The 21,409-nt window shown below is 54.2% G+C and overlaps 2 protein-coding genes across 3 annotated transcripts; one reads left to right on the top strand and one right to left on the bottom strand.

The window, feature by feature from the left end:
- Positions 1-1,226: 1,226 nt before the first annotated feature.
- Positions 1,227-2,595, top strand: LOC111160644 (ferritin light chain). The gene is made up of 4 exons (XM_022523873.1): positions 1,227-1,546; positions 1,698-1,844; positions 2,049-2,174; positions 2,288-2,595. Exons 1-4 carry the CDS (start codon positions 1,445-1,447, stop codon positions 2,438-2,440), a joined length of 528 nt encoding a protein of 175 aa, XP_022379581.1. The 5' UTR covers positions 1,227-1,444; the 3' UTR covers positions 2,441-2,595.
- A 2,049-nt stretch (positions 2,596-4,644) lies between these two features.
- LOC111160708 (glycogen synthase 1) lies at positions 4,645-21,377 on the bottom strand. Of its 2 annotated transcripts, XM_022524019.1 has the most exons (16): positions 21,085-21,377; positions 19,416-19,597; positions 16,760-16,951; positions 15,860-16,045; positions 15,526-15,670; positions 14,545-14,662; positions 14,132-14,252; positions 13,746-13,852; positions 12,333-12,392; positions 12,163-12,241; positions 10,148-10,261; positions 9,735-9,861; positions 7,039-7,134; positions 6,722-6,885; positions 6,284-6,364; positions 4,645-6,125 (listed from the first exon to the last, which is right to left on the bottom strand). In XM_022524019.1, exons 1-16 carry the CDS (start codon positions 21,200-21,202, stop codon positions 5,802-5,804), a joined length of 2,214 nt encoding a protein of 737 aa, XP_022379727.1. In that variant the 5' UTR covers positions 21,203-21,377; the 3' UTR covers positions 4,645-5,801. The 2 variants fall into 2 exon arrangements, with proteins under 2 accessions (XP_022379727.1, XP_022379728.1); XM_022524020.1 differs by lacking the exon at positions 16,760-16,951 and having other exon boundaries at positions 21,085-21,352.
- Positions 21,378-21,409: the final 32 nt, after the last annotated feature.

Here is a 21,409-nt window from a genome sequence, read left to right as displayed (position 1 = left end):
CTTTGTCTCCTTTCCCCCTCTCTAGGACATGGGGAGTTTGAGGGCAGGGTCCTGGTTTGAGCCAGCTTTGCTTCCTAGACACCAGCCCGCAACTGATAGACTTGAAAAAATGTACACTGGTTAGAGACCCATCCCATCCACAGGTCCCTAGACCTTGTTTCCCCCTCAGGACCCAGGGCTTCTCTTTGAGACCTTAGAGAAGCATGTGTTAGGCAAGACAGAGACTGCTTCAGAGCCAAAGAGAATTCCAAGTCTCTGGCTGCCCTCAGAATAGTCTCCAGGAAAAGTAACCTCAGAGAGACCCTAAAGCTTGAGTGTCATTTCATCCTACACTGTGGCAGCTTCCAGAAAAACAACAGGCCCCTGAAATAGCCCCAGGGTATTCCAAATGGCCCAATCTTTCAAAGGCTCCAAAGACGACCTACCACTTAGAAAAGCCCCTAGGAGGCTTCCAGAAATATCCCTGTCCCCTATTGAGGAGGGGGGGGCACAGGAGGACCCCAAGGCTGTAGAACTGTTCCTTTTAATCTTGAAGATGACTTCATGAGTCTAAAGACACACACCACCACCACCCCTCTCCCAGGGGAAGATTCCAGAAAATAAGGACTTCATCGTGAACTCTAGTGCTACAGAAATTCCCAATCTTTGAGTGAACCCCAGGGCTCCAGGTCCCCCCTTTTCAAACCATCTATCAGATCCCAAAGATTGCAGAAATATCTCACCGCACCACCTTCCAAACTTCTTAATGATCCGGGGACCCCTTATCTTCCAGAGCAAACCCCAGTCATCTGGAGGTCTCCGCACCTCTGAGAAACTTCCAAGGTGCCAGAAAGTCCATGCACTAAGAGAGAACCCTAGAATCCAACCTACTTTCCTGAGACACCCCCCCAGACCCCAAAGTCATAATTTTCCAGGGCTCCCAGTGTCCCCATTAACCTTTCACCTACCAGGGAGATCCCCACAATCTCCTGATGTCCCAGAATCAGCCCCAGGACCCTTGCACCCTGCAGTCCACCCCCCACCTCTGCTTCCCCATTTCACAACAGCCTCGCGCTACTGGCGCGTGACTTCCCCACTTCTGGGCGGGGGGTCTGGGATTGCTGTCAGCTCAGATTGGTCAATAGGGGTCCCAAGCCCCGCCTCCCAGCACCGCGGATTGGCCGATCGCTTTCCCTGAACGTCCCACCTCCGAGGGCCCGCGCGCTATAAAAGAAGCCGCCTTGGCCACAGCCTCTCGCAGTGCGCCCGGCGGTCCTGCGGATCTGTCTCTTGCTTCAACAGTGTTTGGACGGAACAGACCCAGGGACGCCCCTGCAACCAGCCAACGACCACCCTCCAACCTCTTTTCCAGTCGCAACTTTGGGAGCCATCTTCTTGGCCGCCCGCTGCCTCCGGGACCAGCCCACAGTCAATTTCGGGCTTACCTCCTGATCTTCAATCAACCATGAGCTCCCAGATTCGTCAGAATTATTCCACCGAGGTGGAGGCCGCCGTCAACCGTCTGGTCAACATGCATCTGCGGGCCTCCTACACCTACCTCTCTCTGGTGAGGGTCCCCAGGACGCCCCCAGTCTAAGTTCCCTCCAAGTGCGCACGCGCTGGCCGCCTTTGTCCCGTAGGGTAGTCGGAGGGCGGAGTCCGGGCTTCTGGCCGGCCTTTCTTCCCGCTAACCATTTTCCGCGCCTCCCTTCCCGCAGGGCTTCTATTTCGACCGTGACGATGTGGCTCTGGAAGGTGTGGGGCACTTCTTCCGCGAGTTGGCTGAGGAGAAGCGGGAGGGCGCCGAGCGTCTCTTGAAGATGCAAAACCAGCGCGGCGGCCGCGCCCTCTTCCAGGACGTCCAGGTAAATAGTGTGCGGGCAGCGGGCTTCTGGACGATTGTGTTCACTCTTGTGCGGCGCAAAATGGAGGCGCGCGCCCTTCCCCGAAGACACTGCAACGGGGTCTCCTGGGACGGGTGGTTGTAGGAGCCTGGAGGTGATAGATGCAAGCTCTTAGACGCTTTAGCGGACGATGTAGCTAGTCCTGAGCGCTCTGCCTCTCTACAGAAGCCGTCCCAAGATGAGTGGGGGAAAACCCTGGACGCCATGGAAGCTGCCCTGGTTCTGGAGAAGAGCCTGAACCAGGCCCTTCTGGATCTGCACGCCCTGGGTTCTGCCCGCACAGACCCCCATGTAAGTATCCCCTTCATCCGCATTTAATTGGGCACATTTCCCTTTGAGCCGCGTTTCCCTGTCTGTCAAGCTGTCGATGGATAAGTGGCATTGTGGTCTCTCCTGTCGCTCAGCTCTGTGACTTCCTGGAGAACCACTTCCTGGATGAGGAGGTGAAACTCATCAAGAAGATGGGCGACCACCTGACGAACCTCCGCAGACTGGCCGGCCCCCAGGCTGGGCTGGGCGAGTATCTCTTCGAGAGGCTCACCCTCAAGCACGACTAGGAGCTCCGGAGACCAGCAGCATCCTTTGAGGAGCCCTCGCTGACATCCATGCCTCAGCCTCTCCCTGCAGCCAGAGGCAGCTTTGTAACCACCCTGGAGCCCTCTCCCAAGCCCTGGACCAAATGGAAACAATAAAGCTTTTTGCAGCAGCTGGCGCTTTGGGTTGTGTTGTGCTTGTGTGTGTGTGGTGTGGGAACTGAGGGGGGGATCCACTTTCACAAGGCTTACAGCTGGACTGCCCTGGCGGGGAGACAGGTGCTGGCCCTGCAGACGATCTCTAGGGTTCTCTAAACCTTTAATCTTAATTTAGGAGTGGGGTGGGGTGGAGTAGCAGATTCCCTGCTGGGCCAGGCTGTTCAGCTGCCCCTCCTGCAAGGCAGAGATGAAACTCCCAAGGAGAGTCCAGTAGGACCTAGCTTGGTGGCTGGAAGCAGGCACTGTTAAAAATAACCAACTGTAACCAGAAATGGGCTCTGAAGAGTAACTTTGTCAAGCAGGAGCGCGTGATAAGAGACGCTGAGCTAGGGGCTTGGGGCACAGCACAGAAACGGGATGTGAAACTTGGGAACTAGGTCCTCCAAATGGGAACTGAAGGGTTAGCAGGCAGCTGCTGGGCCCAAGCTATGAAACTGAACTCTGACCCCCTGCACCCTCTCTGGTTTTGGTCAAAGAATCTAGGAGGTGGTTCCTGGACACCCAGCACCTGCTGTTGTCACCACACTTTGGTGGCCACTCGGTTCTGGAGGGGAGGTGTGTCCATCACTAACAGTTAATGGGGATGGTCACACATGCAAATCCAGTTTTCTATTCCCCTGAAACATGATTCCCCTGAAACAGCACTCTAGAACTGAAAAGAAGAGGCACCTGGGTGGCTCAGTTGTTAAGCATCTGCCTTCAGCTCAGGTCATGGTCCCAGGCTCCTGAGCTCGAGCCCTGCATCAGGTTGACTGCTTCTCCCTCTCCCACTCCCCCTGCTTGTGTTCCCTCTCTTGCTGTGTCTCTGTCAAAATCTTTTTTTAAAAAAAGAGAACAGGGGCGCCTGGGTGGCTCAGTGGGTTGAGCCGCTGCCTTCGGCTCAGGTCATGATCCCAGGGTCCTGGGATCGAGTCCCGCATAGGGCTCGCTGCTCAGCAGGAAGCCTGCTTCCCTTCCTCTCTCTCTGCCTGCCTCTCTGCCTACTTGTGATCTCTCTCTGTCAAATAAATAAATAAAATCTTAAAAAATAAAAAAAATAAAAAAAGAGAACAGGGGCGCCTGGGTGGCTCAGTGGGTTAAGCCTCTGCCTTCGTTCGGCTCAGGTCATGGTCTCAGGGTCCTGGGATCGAGCCCCACATTGGGTTCTCTGCTCTGCAGGGATCCTGCTTCCCCCTCTCTCTCCGCCTGCCTCTCTGCCTGTGATCTTGGTCTGTCAAAAAAATAAAAAATTTAAAAAAAAAAAAAAAAAAGAAAACAGAGTTTTCCTGGAAAACAGCTCTTCAGGATACGGTAGGGCTAAAGTCCAGAGGCCAGTGTCCTCGAAACATGTTCTAAGCTAGTGTTGTCCAATAGAACTTTTTGCAATGATGAAAATATTCCAGGGGCGCCTGAGTGGCTCAGCCAGTTAAGCTTCTGCCCACTGCTCAGGTCATGATCCCAGGGTCCTGGGGTCCAGTCCCCACTGCTGGCTTCCTGCTCAGCTGGCTTCCTGCTCAACGGGGAGTCTGCTTCTCCCCCTGCCCCTCCCCCTCATGCGCTCCCTCAAATAAAATCTTAAGAAAATAAATATTCTGTATTTGCGCTGTTCAGTTGTGTACCTATAAGCTTCATGTGGCTACAAGTGGCTATTGGTCGTTGGCGTGTGTCTAGAGCTACTGAGGAATCTGGTTCATTTAAATTTTAAATAGCCTCACCCAGCTTGTGGCTAAGGTTTTGTTTTGTTTTCTGGTGACACAGCCCCTTTCTGCCAAAGAGGCTGAGCCCACTTTTTTGCCTGCTTGCAAATCCCAACTAAACAGGAGTGCCTTCCCTTGAAATAAAACTAGAATCAAGAACAGCAATCCAAGTCTCTCCGAGACATCAGGGTATCAGGGACTCCGGGGTAGGCAGAGGAGGGGGGAAGAATACAGGAGGTAAAGAGGTAGAGAAGCCAAGGGGAGGGAGGGGCCAGGAGCGAGGCCCAGCAAGCCCTTACAGTGGACCAAACCTGAGATTCTTAAATATAGATGTATTTTTCATCTCTGGACACACATCAATCACACCCCCTTTTCCCCTCCCCCTCCCAACTGCAAACCAAGTGGATCAGACACAGCACAGCACACACAGAAGGGCCCCTCCCTTTCACCAAAGCTGGGGGCAGGGCACAGTTTAAGGATGGAAGAGCCTCGAGATAAATATGAAAAGTTCTAGAACCTAGTGGGTTCAGTTCTAGACCACGGGAAAGGGACCAGGAAGCGGCACAGTGGTAAGGTTCTGGATTCAGCAGCCGGGACCTAGAACCCAGTGGTTTCGTGGTGGGCCTAGGGCTTGGGGCTTGTGGCAGGGGAAGACAGTCAGGTCCAAGACAGGTCCTCGGCAGGGGGATTCCCTGGAGGGAACAGGAATCTCAACATAGGGAGGAGAGATCAGACTCAGGGAACAAGAGGACGGTCTGGTTCAGAAATGACCAGAAAAGCATCTAGACCAAGACTGCATATTCTCCAACAGGAATGAGAAGCCAAGTGGTTCTGCACCACCACCACCACCCGCCATTGGCCAAAGGACGGAGAAAGAGAACAGCAGGGGTGGAAGGGCCCTCCAGGCAGAGCCAAACACCCCAGGAAGGGCCAGATCAGAGTAAACAGGGGAGAGCCCTGGTCTGGAGCCTGAGTCCTGGAGTTGAAATGGAGGACCTTCTGCGTTCAGTTAAGTCCCTGAAAGTGCCCCAGCTTTGGACTTGATTGTCCCATTAGCAGGGAAACCACATGGTTTCCAGAGCCTGCTGGCCCTCAGGGCCAGGCCTGAGCATGGCATGGCCTGTGGGCTATAAAAAGGGCTCTAGGAGCCCCTGCCTGGAAGGCAACAGACCAGGTTTCCTAGAACCTCCTGCACCACTGCAGGGAAATGGCAGGTTCCTGGCCCCTGGCCCCTAGGCCAGGTCCGAAGGATTCCAGGGCACAAAGTATGCATTCTGGAACCCAGGAAAGGCACAGCGTTGTGGATTCTGGAGTGTTGGGGATTCCAAGAGCGGAGCTAGAGGGGCTGGAGTGTATGGCGGAGGGGGCACGGCTGTGGACCCCCAGGAGGATTAGGGATCTGGAGTGGGGTTTAGGAACAGCGCCATTCTGGCCTCGTCCACCCTCTGGACAAGGGCTGCAGGATGGACCGGGAGTGTGGGGCACGGGACTTAGTTGCGCTCCTCGCCCAGGGAGCTAGCAGGGCTGAGGGGCTCGCTGGGAGTGCTGAGCGAGCTGGAGGGCGCCGTGTCCACCGAGCTGCGCTTGCTCCCACTGGTGGAAGAGGCGCAGGAGGCGCGGCGCGGCCACTCGGGGGCCCGGATGTTGCGCCGGTCCTTGGCGGCCTCCTCGTCCTCGTCGTAGCGCTCCCCGTCTACATCCGGCAGCCCGTCCCGGGGCTCATCCTCGTCTTCACTCTGGTGCGGGCTCGAGTGTCGCGACAGTGAGGGCGATGGTGGCACCGAGGCCGGCCGTGGGTAGCGGTAGCCCTGAGCCTGCGTTCCGGGGTGTGTGGGCACAAACCCGAGAGTGAGCAGAGGCCCCTACGGTCCCCTCCTCACCCCCGACCCCCGCCTGGCCCTTCCCACTCCAGACGCGCCCCCACCCCAGCCGTCTAGCTCCAAGGCCATCAGAGAGATCGGGGTCCACTCACCGCGTCAGCCTCGTGGGGCTCATAGGTGAAGTGCTCTGGAAAGGCCTTGGCCAGCGCCATGTGGCGTGCAGACATATAGTACTTGGGGAAAAGAACGGGACCGGGTGTCAAGGGACGGGAGCCAGACCCTGCCCCCGGCAGAGGTAGAAGGGGACGGACCCCAACCACGCTCCTTATGCTGATGAGCACACCCCGGCGCCTTCCAGACGGCCCCTGCGCCAATCATCTTTTTTTCTGGCTCCACTCCCTAAATAGATAGTTACCTCTTCCGCCACACTGCGCTCTATCTGCAAAAGCTGGTTAATTTCTTAAAGAGACCGCTGCTGTTTACAAGTGGAAAGCTGCTGTCTTCCGCACCAGCCTTGGAGGCTGAGGAATCAGAGACCCCGGGCCGGAAACGGCCGATTCACCAGCAAAGGACGTGGGAGGGAGTCCTACCCGGCCTAGGTATTTCCAGTCCAGAAGGTCTGAGAGGCGCTCTGTGCGGTTTCGCTGGATGATGCGCTGCCGCCGGCTCTGCTGGCAGAAGCTGTAGAGGAAGGAGGTGAGCTGCGAGCAGGAATCATCCAGACTGCGGAACCGCCGGTCCAGAATGTAGATGCCTGTGGAGGCCAGGACGGGGGCTCAGAAATCAGACTAAGGAAACGTTCATTCTTCCAGGGACTCTCCGGCGCCGGGACGCCGCCGCCTCCTCCCCCGGGGACCCAGGAGCCCACCCTTTCCTCCCCCAGGATCCTCTCTGTCTGGGCACCGACCGTAAGCTGAGGGGTCTGCAATGTGTTCCTCCATGAAGCAGCCGAAGCCAGAGAGGTTGGTGGAGATACTGGGGATGCCCATAACCGTGCACTCAGCTGCAGGAAGGCGTGAGAAGGAAGGGCCACTTAGCTTTTGTCTTTGCTGCCTCTTACATCGCAATAAAGCCCCAACAGCGCCCTCTACTGACACCTTGAGCAAATCACTGAGCCCACAAAATCAGGTTGCCCATTAGACTCTCATAGTTTCTCAGAGGGGAAGCTAGGAGACTTGGAAAAGGGAATTCACTTATCCCAAGGCTTCAGGATGACGAATAATCTAGAGTCAGGCGATAGGATGCTGAATTATTAAGTACGGACTCTGTGCCAATTGTAAGGACCTATTTTATATTTTTATATTTTAGCAAGCTTTCATTGAGGTTAAACAAAACCTTGTTGTTTAACCCTTAAACTGTCCCTGCTCCCCTTCCCACAGGGGATTCACTTAAAAAACAAGTCCCGGAAACCAGCTTCAGGTAACAAAGCCCAGATACAAAGGTGGGTCGGGCCAGGTGGAGACATCCGATCAGTGGGAGGATGCATACTGTCTCCCTGGTTACCAAGGAGTATGGTCCCCGCCCTTTGGGAGCCTTTTGGGCGCCAATCCCAATCAAAGTGTAATAGGCCGGTTCAGATGTCTACTAGGGTAAGTCGTAACTCAGTTGGTCACCTAGCATCACTGTGGAGTTTCCTGTGTGTGTGTGTGTGTTACAATCTCATTGGCCACCTGTGCGTGGCCAGGCCCGACCGCATGGCCTTTGCCCTTAAAAGCTAGTCTGTGGGGGCGCCTGCGTGGCTCAGTGGGTTAAAGCCTCTGCCTTCGGCTCAGGTCATGATCCCAGGGTCCTGGGATTGAGCCCCTCATCCGGCTCTCTGCTCAGCATGGAGCCTGCTTCCCTTCCTCTCTCTCTGCCTGCCTCTCTGCCTACTTGTGATGTCTGTCTGTCAAATAAATAAATAAAATATTAAAAAAAAAAAAGCTAGTCTGTGAAACAGAGAAGGGTCGCCCTCTTTTCTAAGAGGTGCATCCCCAAATGTTCGGTTAGATTCTTGATGCTTGGCACGAAATAAAGCTTTGCTTGACCTTCGCTTTGTATCAGTCTCGCTCCTTTAATCACGGACCCATTATTGGGGCATAACACCAATGTCTACCATTTTACTTAATCCACACAACCTCGAAGATAGTTTCTTGTGCCAGAGTGTGCTGGTTAATCATAGCTTTGGTCTGTTTCTTGTTGTTGCTTTTTTTTTTTTTTTTTAAAGATTTGACAGACAGAGATCACAAGTAGGCAGAGAGGCAGGCAGAGAGAGAGGAGGAAGCAGGCTCCCCGCTGAGCAGGGAGCCCAAAGCCGGGCTCGATCCCAGGACCCTGGGATTATGACCTGAGCCGAAGGCAGAGGCTTTAACCCACTGAGCCACCCAAGCGCTCCTGGTCTGGTTTTTTTGTTGTTGTTTAAGATTTATATATTTACTTAGGGGGCTGCAGTGGTGAGGGGTAGTGGAAGAGGGAGAAAGAGTCCCACACAGACTCTGCACTAGGTGCAAAGCCTGATGCCGGGCTCGATCTCACGACCCTGCGATCAGGGCTGGAGCTGAAACCAAGTCAGTCACGTAACGGACTCAGCCATCCAGGTGCCCCAGCTTCAGTCTATTTTGACAGGAGGTAAGAGAAAGACTCTCATTAATGCCTCGTTTAATACCCTAAAGAAGTCTGAGAAATGCTTCAAGCTGTTATAATTCAAACGTAAGTGTTCCTAAAAACCCACATAACCTGCTAACACAGGCTCCAGAGATAACAGGGCTTATGGGGAGAAACAGGGTTGGGGCCAAGCACACAAAACCTCAGCATCACTGAAATCATGACAGAAATAAAGCTAGTAAAATCATCATCCTAATTCTCATGCAAGCACGGTTTGAGAGATTTTGTTAAATTACCCATAAATTAAGAAATACTACAGCAAATGTGATTATTTCCTTAGCCTGAAAAACATGAAGGTAGCTCGATTGAAAAGTTATGAGGCAGGGTTGAATTTGGGGTTACACCAGAATGTCCAGAAGGGAGGGAGAACTGCAGATAAGGTATAAGTTCAAGACCGTGTCTCTAGGGGCACCTGGGTGGCTCAGTGGGTTAAAGCCTCTGCTTTCAGCTCAGGTCATGATCCCAGGGTCCTGGTATCGAGCCCTGCATCGGGCTCTCTGCTCGGCGGGGAGCCTGCTTCCCCACCACCCCCCCGCCTGCCTCTCTGCCTACTTGTGATCTCTGTCAAATAAATAAATAAATAATCTTAAAAAAAAAAAAAAAAAGACTGTGTCTCTAAACAGAGCCAACCCCTACCTCAAGGCGGAAGGTGAAGCTGACCGGCCCTGGAGTCAGGGCCTCTCCCTCTCTCAGGGAGAGCCCTGACCACATTCCATGGGTGAACTATGCATTCAGCTGTTGCTATCTGGGGGGCCAAACGTCAGCCAATGCGGGGAAATCACGTGTGACCTCTAATTACATATCACGTGAGCTAGTGTGTCCCCAAAACACATTCTGTAGCTGAAGAGACTGTTACCATCGTCCCTGTTTTGCAAAGGAGAGCTTGGGGCACAGAAAGGGGCAAGTACTCCATCATTCATGCCTGATCGGACCAGAAGCCCACCACCATGCCGCACTCACCCGGTGTGTAGCCCCAAGGCTCATAGTAGGAGGGGAAGACCCCAAGATGGCAGCCACGGACAAATTCCTCATAATCCACGGGGAGCAGGGGGCTCGTGGAGGATAGGAACTCTGGGTGGAAAATCACCTACCAGCGAGAAAAGAAGAGCTCAGCCCAAGCGCCTTATTTGGCTGCTCCCTGGGATCCTGGAGTGGCCCGGAGAGAGTGAAAAACTTGTCTAAAAACTTGTCTAAAGTCACACAAGTGGGACGACAAAGCTCTGAATCTAAGTGTGTCTGCTTAAAGAGCTAAGGTCCTTTCTAAATACAGCAATCCTTGTACAAACTAGGGCAAAGGGGGATTGGGAGGCCCAGGCTCCCCCTACCCCCACCCCACCCCACCATGCTTAACCCACCCTGACTGTTGCCCTTACCTTGACCCTGTCGGCACTACTATTGAAGAGCCCAATTCGGCGGATGGTGGTCAGGATAGGGTCCGAGGAGTCGTCCAGCATGTTGTGGGTGCACACGGGGGGGAAAGACTGCCGCTGCAGGGGCCACAAGTGGGATGGGGGTCAGAGAAGGGACGGGGAGCTCCCGAGTTCCCTACTAGCCATGCTGACCCTGGGGAGACCACAGTTCCCGCCAGGCTGTGGGAACCACAAGGCCAAGGAATGAGGAGTCGTAGATTTCCTATCTGGCTCTATTTGTAAAGGTCCGCTTTTCCCTTTAATCACCATGAGCTGGAAATAAACTAAAACTCCTGGCAGCCTTTGGGGCGAAGCCAGCATTCACACGCCTCACGGACTGTGGGAGTTGTAGTTACTCTGTCCTGCACTCTTTGCTCTGTCATCAAAGAAACCCAAAGGCAGTAAAACTCCCCTCCATCAATGGGGCAGAGACTTTGCCAATATGGGTAGCAAGCTCCAGGGGCTGCTGGAAGTTGCAGGGGTTTTTTGTTTTGGTTTTGTTTGTTTTGAGAGAGAGAGAAAGAGGGAGAGTGTGTCTCAAGCAGGTTCCATGCCCACCACAGAGCCCGATGCAGGGCTCGATCTCAAAACCCTGAGATCGGTGACCTGAGCTGGAATCAAGACACTCAACAGACTGAGGCATCCAGGCGCCTTTCGTTGTAGTTTTGTTGTGAAAATCTGGCTCACTTTCTCTCCAAGTTCCCTTTATTCTCTATCCTGTACTTCCCTCCATCCCCACTCCCAACCGGGGCCCAGAAAAACCACAATTCCAGAGTCACTGGGAGAGGCCAGAGCGAGGAACTTCCATGGGGTGCTGGGACAGATAGTTATGGGTCTCTCTTCCATCTCATGAAAAGTTCTACTCACCTTCACTTGGCCTCCAGGGGCTACAAGAAACTACAACTCCCAGCAGCCCCATGGCAGATACATCCTCAGGGAGGCCAACTGCCTAGGACTATTGGAAACTGCAGTCTGGCCAAAAGCACATCACACCGTATTTTGGCTTATCTAGGTTTCCATTCCCCAGGAAATGGTTCACCAACCCTGAGCGCAGGTACCAAAGATTCTTGACTCCAGAGAAGAAAAGAACTCCACCTCCCCAAAGCCTCTGGGGCTAGGAAAGACTCTGTGAAGAAGGGGCTGCTGGGAGTTGTAGTTCTCTTTCTGTTCCTGGCACATTCTACTACTGTTTCCCATCTGCCTAATTGCATTAACCTCAGGAATCTAAAGAAGCAAGAACTCCTGGGCATGTCTGGGGACAAGGACACGGCCAGCGGGATGAGAAAAGCAGCGCGTGCTGAGAGCTTTCAGTGTTCTTCCAGTAATGACAAGCATTTTAGCGGACTGTTGGGCTCTAATGAGTATGCCGCTGGAGTGCCCAAGACCCAGGGACAGCAGGAACTTGTAGTTCTCCTTCTGTGGCTGGGTTGGCTTGTCCTTTGACCCCAGGGACTCAAAGAAAGAAAAAATTTAAAAAAGAAAGCAAAACAAAATACAAAACAAAAACAAAAACAAAAAAAGGAAAGAGAAAGAAAGAAAGAAAGGAAGGAAGGAAAGAAGGATGGAAAGAAGGAAGAGGGGCATCTGGGTGGCTCAGTGGGTTAAGCCTCTGCCTTCAACTCAGGTCATGATCTCAGGGTCCTGGGATCGAGCCCCACATCAGGCTCACTGTTTGGCAGGGAGCCTGCTTCCCCACCCCCCTCTGCCTGCCTCTCTGCCTGCTTGTGATCTTTCTCTCAGTCAAATAAATAAAATAAATAAATAAATAGATAGATAGATAGATAAAATCTCAATAAATTAAAATAAAGAAAGAAAGAAAACTTCAACTCCCAGCAGAACTGTAGCCGAATAAGCCATGGGAAAACAGGCTGCCCTCAGGAAACGGAAGGCCTACCAGTTAGCTCCCACCTTTGGTGGACCTGGGAATGGATTCCCCCCAACAGGGCTGCCAGCTCTGGGTTGAGGGGTCCCAACCATACCTGCGTGGCAAAGATGGCTCTCTTCATCATGGTGAAGTCCTCTTTGTCCAGCATCTTATTCATGTCTGGGAGGCTCCCCCTGCAAGGTGAGCAGCGCATGCGTCTGGGAATCAGGGCTGAGGAGGGCAGTGAGAGCCCAGAGGGTGCAGGGCTGGGGGTGGGGCACTCACACCAGCAAGGATTCGTAAAGCTTCCTTCCGAACTTCTCTTTCACGGTGTTGGCCGTATCCCTGGAAGGAGCAAAGCCACAGCGTCACATGCACACACATCAGCTGCTGTATGTTGTTAGGTCCCTGGAGCGGCTGGAAAACTGAGGTCTGAGCAGAGGGGCCTGGGGATTCTGAGCTGGAGGATGGGGGGCTGGGAAACGGGCCCTGGATGGCTTGAATCCCTTGTGACTTGCATCAGCTGTGTGGCAAAGGACAGGTGGCCTTCCCTCTCTGACTTTAGTGACTCAGACGGGGATAAAAATAGAACCAACCTCATAGGTTTGCAGTGAAAACTTGACAAACTCATGACAAAAGTGCACAGTGCCTGGCACACGGTGAGCCTTCCAGAAATGTCAGCTATTTTTAGGACTTGCACTAGTCCTGGCTGTGGTAATGCTAAGCCCCATTTTATAAAGTGGGAAAATTATGTTCTGAGAGAGGAAACCTGAGGTACATGAGGGAAGCTAGTAATTAGTGACACCTTACAGACTCATCAACATTCCTCGGCTCATAATCCTCTCATAGCTCAGGCCTCATTTTCTACCCCATCTCCCTACAGCACACTGCTCCAGCGCCACTGGTCTCCTTGTGGTTTCTCAAACACACCACAGGGCCTTTGCATCTGCTGTTCCTCTGCCTGAAATGCTATTCCCCAAACACACACAGGGCTCCCTCCCTCATTTCCTATTGGTCTCTACCCAATGGCACTTTGTCAGTGTGGCCTGTCCGGACAACTCCGTGTCCTGTCTCATATTCCAGTCTTGCTTTATTTTCTTGCCAGAGTACTTCCTTTTTTTTTTTTAACTCCCACTTTTCTTTTTGAAAGATTTTAAGTTATCTCTACACCTCATATGGGGTTTGAACTCACAACCCCAAGATCAAGAGTCACATGCTCTAGTGACTGAGCCAGCCAGGCACCCCAGAGCACTTTCTATAGAACTTTCTAGAATGTGAGCTTGGTGGCAAGGACAGGCATTTGTATCTTTCGTATTCTTCTCTTTCTCATCCAGGCTGTGTCCCCAGGGCCTGGAACAGTGCCTGGTACGTGGTAGGTGGGCAATGAATATCTGATGGCCGATGAATGGGTTTTGCACTTCAGGAAACTGAGGCTGGGAGAGGGAGAATTATTTGCCTAAAGTCACAAGGCCAGCAAAGGGCAGTGGCACAAGGGGTACCTTGCCAGAGCCCTGGCTGTGTGGTCACACTCGTCCTCCCTGAAACTCCTTACTGGCCCTGAACTGGGGGCCTCTCAAGCAAGCGCTTTCCTAAGAACTGGTGGGGTGAGCTGCTTGTGTTCCAAAGAATAAAACTGAGCTTCCTGAAGCACAAACTGGGAGTGGGAACGGCAGGGCTCCTGGGCCCAGGGCTGCTGACCAGAGCTGCTTGCGCACAGCCTGGCCCTTGAGGGTTTCCACGTTGAAATTGTTGGTCCGAGCCGGCATGATGAAGAAGGCGACCACTGTCTGCTCGCTGCCATTCACCTGGGCAGAGGAAAAGACGTGGGGGTGGGGGAAGGGGGTCAGGATCACCTGGGAGAAGGCTGAGGCCACCTACCCTTTACCACCCATCAAGACCACTCTGGCCCCACCATGCCCCTTCTTGTCCAGGAAACTGAAGTTACCATCCCCAAGGGGACTCTGGTCTGCCACCCGGGTCTTGACACTTCCCCTCCATACATGGGTTTCTCCCATCCCCCCACCCAGTTATGTCTTGATTTCTTCGTCCTCTTTCCGTGTCCTCACACACAGCCCGGGCCTTACTCTGAGCAGATAGTTGAGTCGGGCCAAGGCCTCTAGGAAGACGTCGGCCCCCTTGTTAGAGAATTCATAGCGGCCAGCGATAAAGAAATACAAGGTCTTATCCAAGTTGAAGTCCAGGTGCCTAAAAAAGCCACAAGGCAGGGTGAAGCCAAAGGTGGGGACCCTCTAGCCCTGACCTTAAAACTACAAACCCCAGCAGCTACAGGGGCAAAGAGCCTCTTAGCCAGAGCAGAGGCATCATGGGGATTCCTGAGAATTGTGGTTCTCCTCTGCTTGGATGGGGGTCAGTCCCTCAATACTTAGCCACAGTTCTGGAGCTCAGGAGCTCAAGAGGCTGAGCCGCCAGCTGTACGCTCAGGACATGGGCCCCCAACCCTCTCCTCTCTCAAGACCTGGGTATCTGGTCCACATACCCATAAAAATGGCCCCGCACAAACTCCTGGATCCGAGCCTTGCTCTGAGCATGGAGGTTCTGGAACTCATGCATGGCGGAGAACTTCTTCACATTCAGCCCATTGGGCGTCACAATATCTGGGGTGAGGGGAGAAGGTCCACGTTTTAGATCTTCATTTATTCATTCTGATCAGCTGGCTGAATGAATAAACAAAGGAAAGACTCCTTTCCCTGAACAATGTCTCTGCTTTAGTAGCTCCTCTGGGAGCTCCCATGGTGACCCAGCTGCCCTGCCACTCGGGATGCCTTCTTGCCCAAAGTTACTTGCATAGGTTAACAAGCACAACTACAAATCCCAGCAGCCCCCTACAAATGGCTAAGCCCCCACAAAGAAATGATCCACCTTGGGGTCTCTGGGAGTTGTAGTAATTTTGTTGCCCCTAGTCCACCCTGCTCTGAGAATGATTTAAACATCCCCATTCCTGCTTCTCCAGAACATACCTTCAACCTTCAAGCCTTTCTTAGGGTCCCAACCATTTCCTATCCTCATAGAAATTAAAGCATGTCAATGAAAAATTATAACCCCCACCTGCTCCTGGTGCAAAATTTCAGGAGGCTCAGGAGCTGACTAGCCTAGGGCCTTCTGGGAATTGTAGTTCTCACAATACACCCGTTGAGAATGGGTACCATAACTCATGAAGATTAACTGGTTCCAACACTGTTCTTCTCAAAATCCAAACCCAGTGAAACTCCCTTCCCTGTCAGAAGACCAATATCTACATTAGCCAATAAAACAACTTTACCATTTTGAAATTCATGTCAAAGAAACGACACCTCCCATTAATCTCTAGGGCGTTGGGTGAGGCAGCTTCATATTCGGGTCACCAATTTAGGGTCCCCTGGGAGGTGTAGTTCTTTGCTCTCTATAGTTAAGAAAAACTGGTCCAGGTCTTAGCACAGACCACCTCATTCATGTCTAGGGACCCCAGCCTATACCCTACCTGGTTTCCTCTTGAGTAGGTGCTGAGCCTCGATGGCGGTAATCTGGGACACAGTAGTAAAGACGTGGGCACAGTGGACCGCTGCCCGCTCCATGCAGTAGCGGTGATAGATCTGCCTCTCACCTGCTTCCTTGTCCACATTGAACTGGACGGGAAGGGAGGGCAGTCAGGGCACAAGAACTAGGGAGAAGACTGAAGGTCTGGGGTAGTTGAGGCCGGAAGGTGAACTCCTCCTGGGTCTGATGGGGGACGGGGCTGAGGACTTGGACTCCTTGATTCCCCCTGGGCCATCCTGAAACACTGGGAGCCCCCCTGCGCCACAGTCCCGGCTCACGTTCTCCAGGTTGTTGTAGAAGTCCACGGCACCCGCACACAGGTATCGTCCCAGGAGCGTGGCGTGGGTGGTGAAGATTGTCGCCACAGGCAGCCGCCGGGCCCGGCACAGGCAGAGTCCGATGCCCGCCAGCCACTCGTGGAAGTGTGCAACCACATGTGGCTTCTCCTCGTTCTGGGCCAGGAACTATGGGGCAACAGGAACGGGGCCACTGTGTCTCCATGTGTGTCGTGTAGGCAATTGACAATCCCCCAAGGTGGACGAGGAAGCAGGGGAGAGCTATCACCACTCCTGCACAGGATGGTCACCCACTGTCATCCCCCTAGAATAAGGAACTGTAAATCCTTGAGACAGACCAGCTGACCCCATCCCCAAAGGCTGATGGAAATTTGGGGTGAGGGTTGGCCAACCTTCTAAGACCCAGCAGGGCTGAATTGGAAAGCAGCCCCAAGTCCTGGATGCAATTCCTGGAGACTCTATCTCAGTCAAGAGTAGAACTGTACCCAGTACTGGCTAAAGAACTACAATTCCCAGCATGCCCTAGGAGTAACCAGTTCCTAGACTGTTTACCCTGGGGCATGAGAAGTGAAGTCTCTGGAGCCTTTTAAAACCGAAAACGGGGTCAGAACCAGCATTCCTGGTTCTCCTATAGGCTGGAGATCCCCCAAAACATCCAGGGTCCCATCTGAGAGCTAAGTGCAGCCACTATCAGACTAGAGAACTACAACTCCCAGAATTCCCTGGTACAAACCTTCCACAGGGGCCCAGCGGGGACCCCCTAAAGCTAACAGCTCAAAAAAAAATCCCCCACCCAGCCACCCCCTGGCCAGGGGCTGATGACCATTGTAGTCTGGGGCCAGAGTCGGAAGGAGTGACTTGGGGACAGGAAATGGGACCTACCTCACCCAGGAACCAGGTGGTGAGGAAGCCAAAAAGGACAGCGTCATTGGCCTCCCGATCGTACCAGGGCACCCCAATGTTGCAGGTGTCCCAGAGCTCCCCCTTCCAGCGCTCCAGGGCCCAGGCTGAGGCCCCCACATCCAGGAGCACCACCAAGGGGCTCCCCTCGATTAGCCAGCGACCGAAGTACACCTGGGGGTGGGGTGGGGAGTGGGGGGGTGGAGGTGGGTGTCAAGGGAAGGCTCAGGGCTGCGGCCAGAGGTCACTGGGCTCAGCACCTGCGGCTCTCCCATCCGCAGCTCTTCCACCCTGTCTCTATATCTGCTGCTGATTTCTAACCCGCTGCCTCATTTCTCTATGCGCTGTTAGTTATTCCCACCATGATCTTTTTTTTTAAATTTTATTTATTTATTCGACACAGAGAGAGAGAGAAAGAGATCACAAGCAGGCAGAGAGGCAGGCAGAGAGAGAGGGGGAAGCAGGCTCCCTGCTGGAACAGAGAGCCCGATGCGGGGCTCGATCCCAGGACCCTGAGATCATGACCTGAGCCAAAGGCAGAGGCCTAAACCACTGAGCCACCCAGGTGCCCCCACCATGATCTTTTCCCATTTGTTACACTTATCCTGTTCCTTGCTTAGTTTCTGTAACCACTACCCTGCTCCTATCCACTGCCACCTTTCTCCACCTACAACCGTGCATTTTATACCTCCTTCCTCTTTGCCTCCACTGCCTTGTTTTTCCACTTCTTTTTTTTTTTTTAAAGATTTTATTTATTTATTTGACAGAGAGAGATCACAAGTAGACAGAGAGGCAGGCAGGGGGGGGGGGAAGCAGGCTCCCCGCCGAGCAGAGAGCCCGATGTGGGACTCGATCCCAGGACCCTGAGATCATGACCTGAGCCGAAGGCAGCGGCTTAACCCACTGAGCCACCCAGGTGCCCCTGTTTTTCCACTTCTATTATGTCTCCAACCTGCTGCCTTGTTTCCATGTTTCCTGCCACTTCTCTCTTGCCACCCCTCACACTGCTCTCTCCCGTGATCTCTTCCTTCTGCTGCAAATTCCTTCCACTGGATGCTTCTTTTCCTGTCCTCCCCTCCCTCTTTCTTCCACCCACTGCCTGGCGTCTGAGCCTGTCACCCTAAGTTTGTCACCTACTGCCTCCTTACTCTGCTCTGAGGCCTGTTTCGTACTCTGCCAGCTGCCCTTTCTAACACCAGCTGCCCTCTTTCCTCCCCGAGGGGCTGCATTTTTCTACCCACCGCCCTGTTTCTAAACTGTGCCATCACATTTTGTTCTGGCCCTGCCACGCTACTCAGATCGGCGGCTGCTTTTCCTCCCGAGATGACGGCCTAGGTTCTGGGCCTGCTGCCATGGCCCTGTGCAGGCCAGCAAGCAGTCAGATACCTCCCCGACCTGGCTTTTCCCAGCCTGGGGAGCCGGACTCTGATGCCCTGCCCCTCCCCCTGCCAGCTGTTGCCTGCCCTTTCGCTGGGGTGGGGGGCTATTCTTAGGCCCCCAGCACGTGGGGAGCAGCTGCCATGGGGGATGGCTGGGCTGTCCTAAGGTTCCTTAGGGACACGGCCCGGCCTGACTGGACTCCAGACCCCACCCCAAGCCAGAGGCTGTGAATGAATGCAGGCACCACTGTACTTTTTCCCTCCCACACCCCAACCTGTCATGAGATTGAGACCGGCTATGTCTTGGGCATCTCTGTGGACGGCGGCCGTCTCCCTGTGCTCATTCTTCAGTCCTCCTCCGGGACGCTGGGACGAGATCTCCCCTCCTAGCTTTAACTCCTGGCTCTGCCCCTCTGAACTGGCTGCCCCGCCCCTACCCCCCTGGGTCTGCTCACCTAGCTCTCTTTTCTCTTTGCTAGTACTCCATCTTCTTTTCCCTTCCAAGTCCTTCTCTCTGAAACATCCATGGGCTGTTTTTCTTCTTCTCTCTCTGTATTGCTCTAGCCCCTGGCGCTATCACCACCTTTTGGGACGCTCAGTCTCTCTCCCTTGGAGAGGTCTCCCTCTCCACCTCATTGCAAGCTCGACTGTTTATAGTAATAATGACGATAACAACGATCGCCTCGATCACAGTATCTCATAACACAGAAGCCAGGAACTGGCCTGAAGACTTTATTAACACTGCATCCTCCCCAAAACCGTACAAGGTAGGTGCTATTAGCATGTTTATTAGCCAACGTCACGGAGGCAGAGGGTAGAGAACGTGACTTTGAACTTCAGGCTCCCCTACTCTGGCACTCCTGCCTCACCCCACGCCCACCTGCCCTGGGTTCTATCTGGCCAGCTGTCTTTCTACCTGGCTCTTTTTCTCTCTGTGGGTCTGACGATCTTGGCCTCTAGGAACTGTCTCTCAGTCTGTCTTGTACCTGCTGTCTGTCTGTCCGTTCACCAATGTCTTATAGCTTGGGGCTCACCGACCCATTTCACAGCATCTTGCATCTGTCTGAGTGTCTGTTAACCTTCCCTTCCCTCCTTTATGTCTGCCTGAGAAAGTACTGGGTCATCCTGTGTTTCTGTCCATGCCTCTCTCTCCCCCGACCAGGGGCGATCCTCCCTCCCCAGCCATCCCTTCACCATCCACGGCGCCTGCCCTAACTCTGGGTGCCCACCTCCCTACCCTTAGCCAGGCCATGTCCTACCTTGCAGCCCTTGCTGTTCATGGAGTCCAGTGTCCTCTTCAGAGCCAGGGTTGGGGGGTCAAGCAGCTCCACCTGGGTCCTCACACCCTGCTCCGTGTAAGGTCCCACCAGGTAGTAGTTGTCACCCCACTCGTCCCCCGTCACCTTCGCCTTCGTCTGCAGCACCGTGTAGATGCCACCCACTGTGGGCCCAAGTGTGTGAGGGCAGGTCCCAGCCAAGGTCCACAGGTCTGGGACCTGGGGTGGGGGGCATGGGACGTGCTAGGGCCCTGGACTTCCTTAGAGGCTTAGAGGGAGGAAGGGACTAGAAGCCCATATTTCTGAGTCAGAGAGAATGCGATAGGAGTTCGAGGGCAGTACTCCCGGGTCGAAGGGAGAACGGGGCTCAGGCTATACTTCTGAGTCTGACAGGAAAGGGCCAGGGACCCGGGCTCCTGGGTCCTGAGGGAATTAGGGGCTGGGGTCCCAAGGATGACAGGAGCTGACAAGGATTAGCAGGACCCAGGTTCCCGAGTTCCCAGCTTACAGGAACTGGGTTTAAATTCTCAAGTCAGGCTCTAGGTCACAGCAGGGGAGACTCTCTCTTCATGACCCTATTCAGATTCCCACAGTTGCCTAAGAGAATGCTGAATTGTCATTCCGTGCCCCCCAGGGGCTCTGCTGACCTATCCCCCAGTCTTCTCTCCCCAACTGAGAACACACATGCAGGGCCCTGCACCTCCCATGACCACTCCAGACCCAGGAGTCTGGGCTCTTGGGCTCCTTAACTACGGGAGCCTGGGCCCTGGTGATACATGTCTCCCAGTTTGAGGGCTGCCTGCCATGGTGTAAGACCAGGTCCCATTCTCTCCCAAGACGCGACAAAGCCAAACCCCAGCTCCCTCCAGCCCAGCTGGTTTTCCAAACTCAGAACTTCAGGCCCCGCAGAAATCTAGGCCCCCCAGCCACTCCCATCCTTGGGCCCAGCCCCTGACCAACTTAGGACTTCCCAGCCTTCCCTCATTCCAGTACGCATGTGTCTGAGGCCCCAGGCTCCTCTACTCACACCCTATAGCTCACACCCTCCTCTCCCTTCAGAGCCTAGGCATTCAGACCCCAACTCTCTCCCACCCTAAGACCTAAGAATTAGAGTCTGTAGCCCCTCTCATCTTTACTCTCAAGTGCCACCAGGACTCCTGCATCCTATCTTCCAGTTGGCTCTCTCCCAAATCCGGAGTTATATCCCCAGACTCCTCTCCCCTGGGACGCGGGTCTAAAACCCAGCCACTTCCCGGGTTTGCACTAGGAAGTGCCAACCAGTCCCCCCCCCCCCCCCCTCCCCCCCCCACCCGCCCCCCCCCCCCCCCCCCCCCCCCCCCCCCGCCGCCCATCTCCTTCCCTGTTCCGGACCCAGGTTTCTGGTCCCTCAGAAACTTCCCTCCAGGACCTAGGAATCTTTCATTTTAGCCCCCTCTTCCCTATGACCCTTTCGTTTTAACAGCGAGGCGGCACATCCCTACCCCGCCAGGGTCCAGAAGACATACCCCGGCCTCTCCCCAAGGACACAGGAGTCATAGGCTCCAGAACCCAAGAGTCGTGCCATGTAGTCTTGTCCCCCTATTACTCAAGAGTTTCAGCCCCCATCCCCGATTGCCCTCCTCGTCCGCGACCCACCGCCTGGCGTGCTCACCCTTGTTGGCCACCTCCCAGGCCACCTCGAAGAGCACTGTGTTCTCCAGGTCGAATTCATCTTCCCAATCTTCCAGTCCTGGCAGGGAGGACATGGACAAAGTGCGACTTAGAGGCATGGCTGACGCGTGAAGGGGGCTCCAGGGGCCACAGGTGGGGGCTCCAGAGGTGTCTGGGGAATGCAAAGGGCAGGGCGCGGGGCCAGGTAGCTAGTGCCCAACGGGAAGATCGCAACGCCCTCGGCTTCCTATTGCACGACCGCACCCCCGCCCGGGAGCTCACTGCCCTAGGCAGGAGGTGGCTGCAGCGTCACTGAGGCTGGTGGG

Source organism: Enhydra lutris, unplaced genomic scaffold (assembly GCF_002288905.1).
Source record: "Enhydra lutris kenyoni isolate GAN:26980312 unplaced genomic scaffold, ASM228890v2 scaffoldscaffold77, whole genome shotgun sequence".
Lineage (NCBI taxonomy): Eukaryota > Metazoa > Chordata > Mammalia > Carnivora > Mustelidae > Enhydra > Enhydra lutris.
The sequence above is the reverse complement of the archived record's forward strand: the minus strand, read 5'-3'. Positions and strand labels throughout refer to the sequence as shown.

Excerpts from the sequence above, each read along its gene's own strand:
- LOC111160644 (XM_022523873.1), top strand. The coding sequence starts at position 1,445 with ATGAGCTCCCAGATTCGTCAGAATTATTCCACCGAGGTGGAGGCCGCC. Across the intron at positions 1,547-1,697 it reads CCTACACCTACCTCTCTCTG|GGCTTCTATTTCGACCGTGA; the intron begins GTGAGGGTCCCC and ends CCCTTCCCGCAG. Across the intron at positions 2,175-2,287 it reads CTGCCCGCACAGACCCCCAT|CTCTGTGACTTCCTGGAGAA; the intron begins GTAAGTATCCCC and ends CCTGTCGCTCAG.
- LOC111160708 (XM_022524019.1), bottom strand. The coding sequence starts at position 21,202 with ATGCCTCTAAGTCGCACTTTGTCCATGTCCTCCCTGCCAGGACTGGAA. Across the intron at positions 14,663-15,525 it reads CCTACTCAAGAGGAAACCAG|ATATTGTGACGCCCAATGGG; the intron begins GTAGGGTATAGG and ends CCCTCACCCCAG. Across the intron at positions 6,886-7,038 it reads TGCAGACCCCTCAGCTTACG|GCATCTACATTCTGGACCGG; the intron begins GTCGGTGCCCAG and ends TGGCCTCCACAG.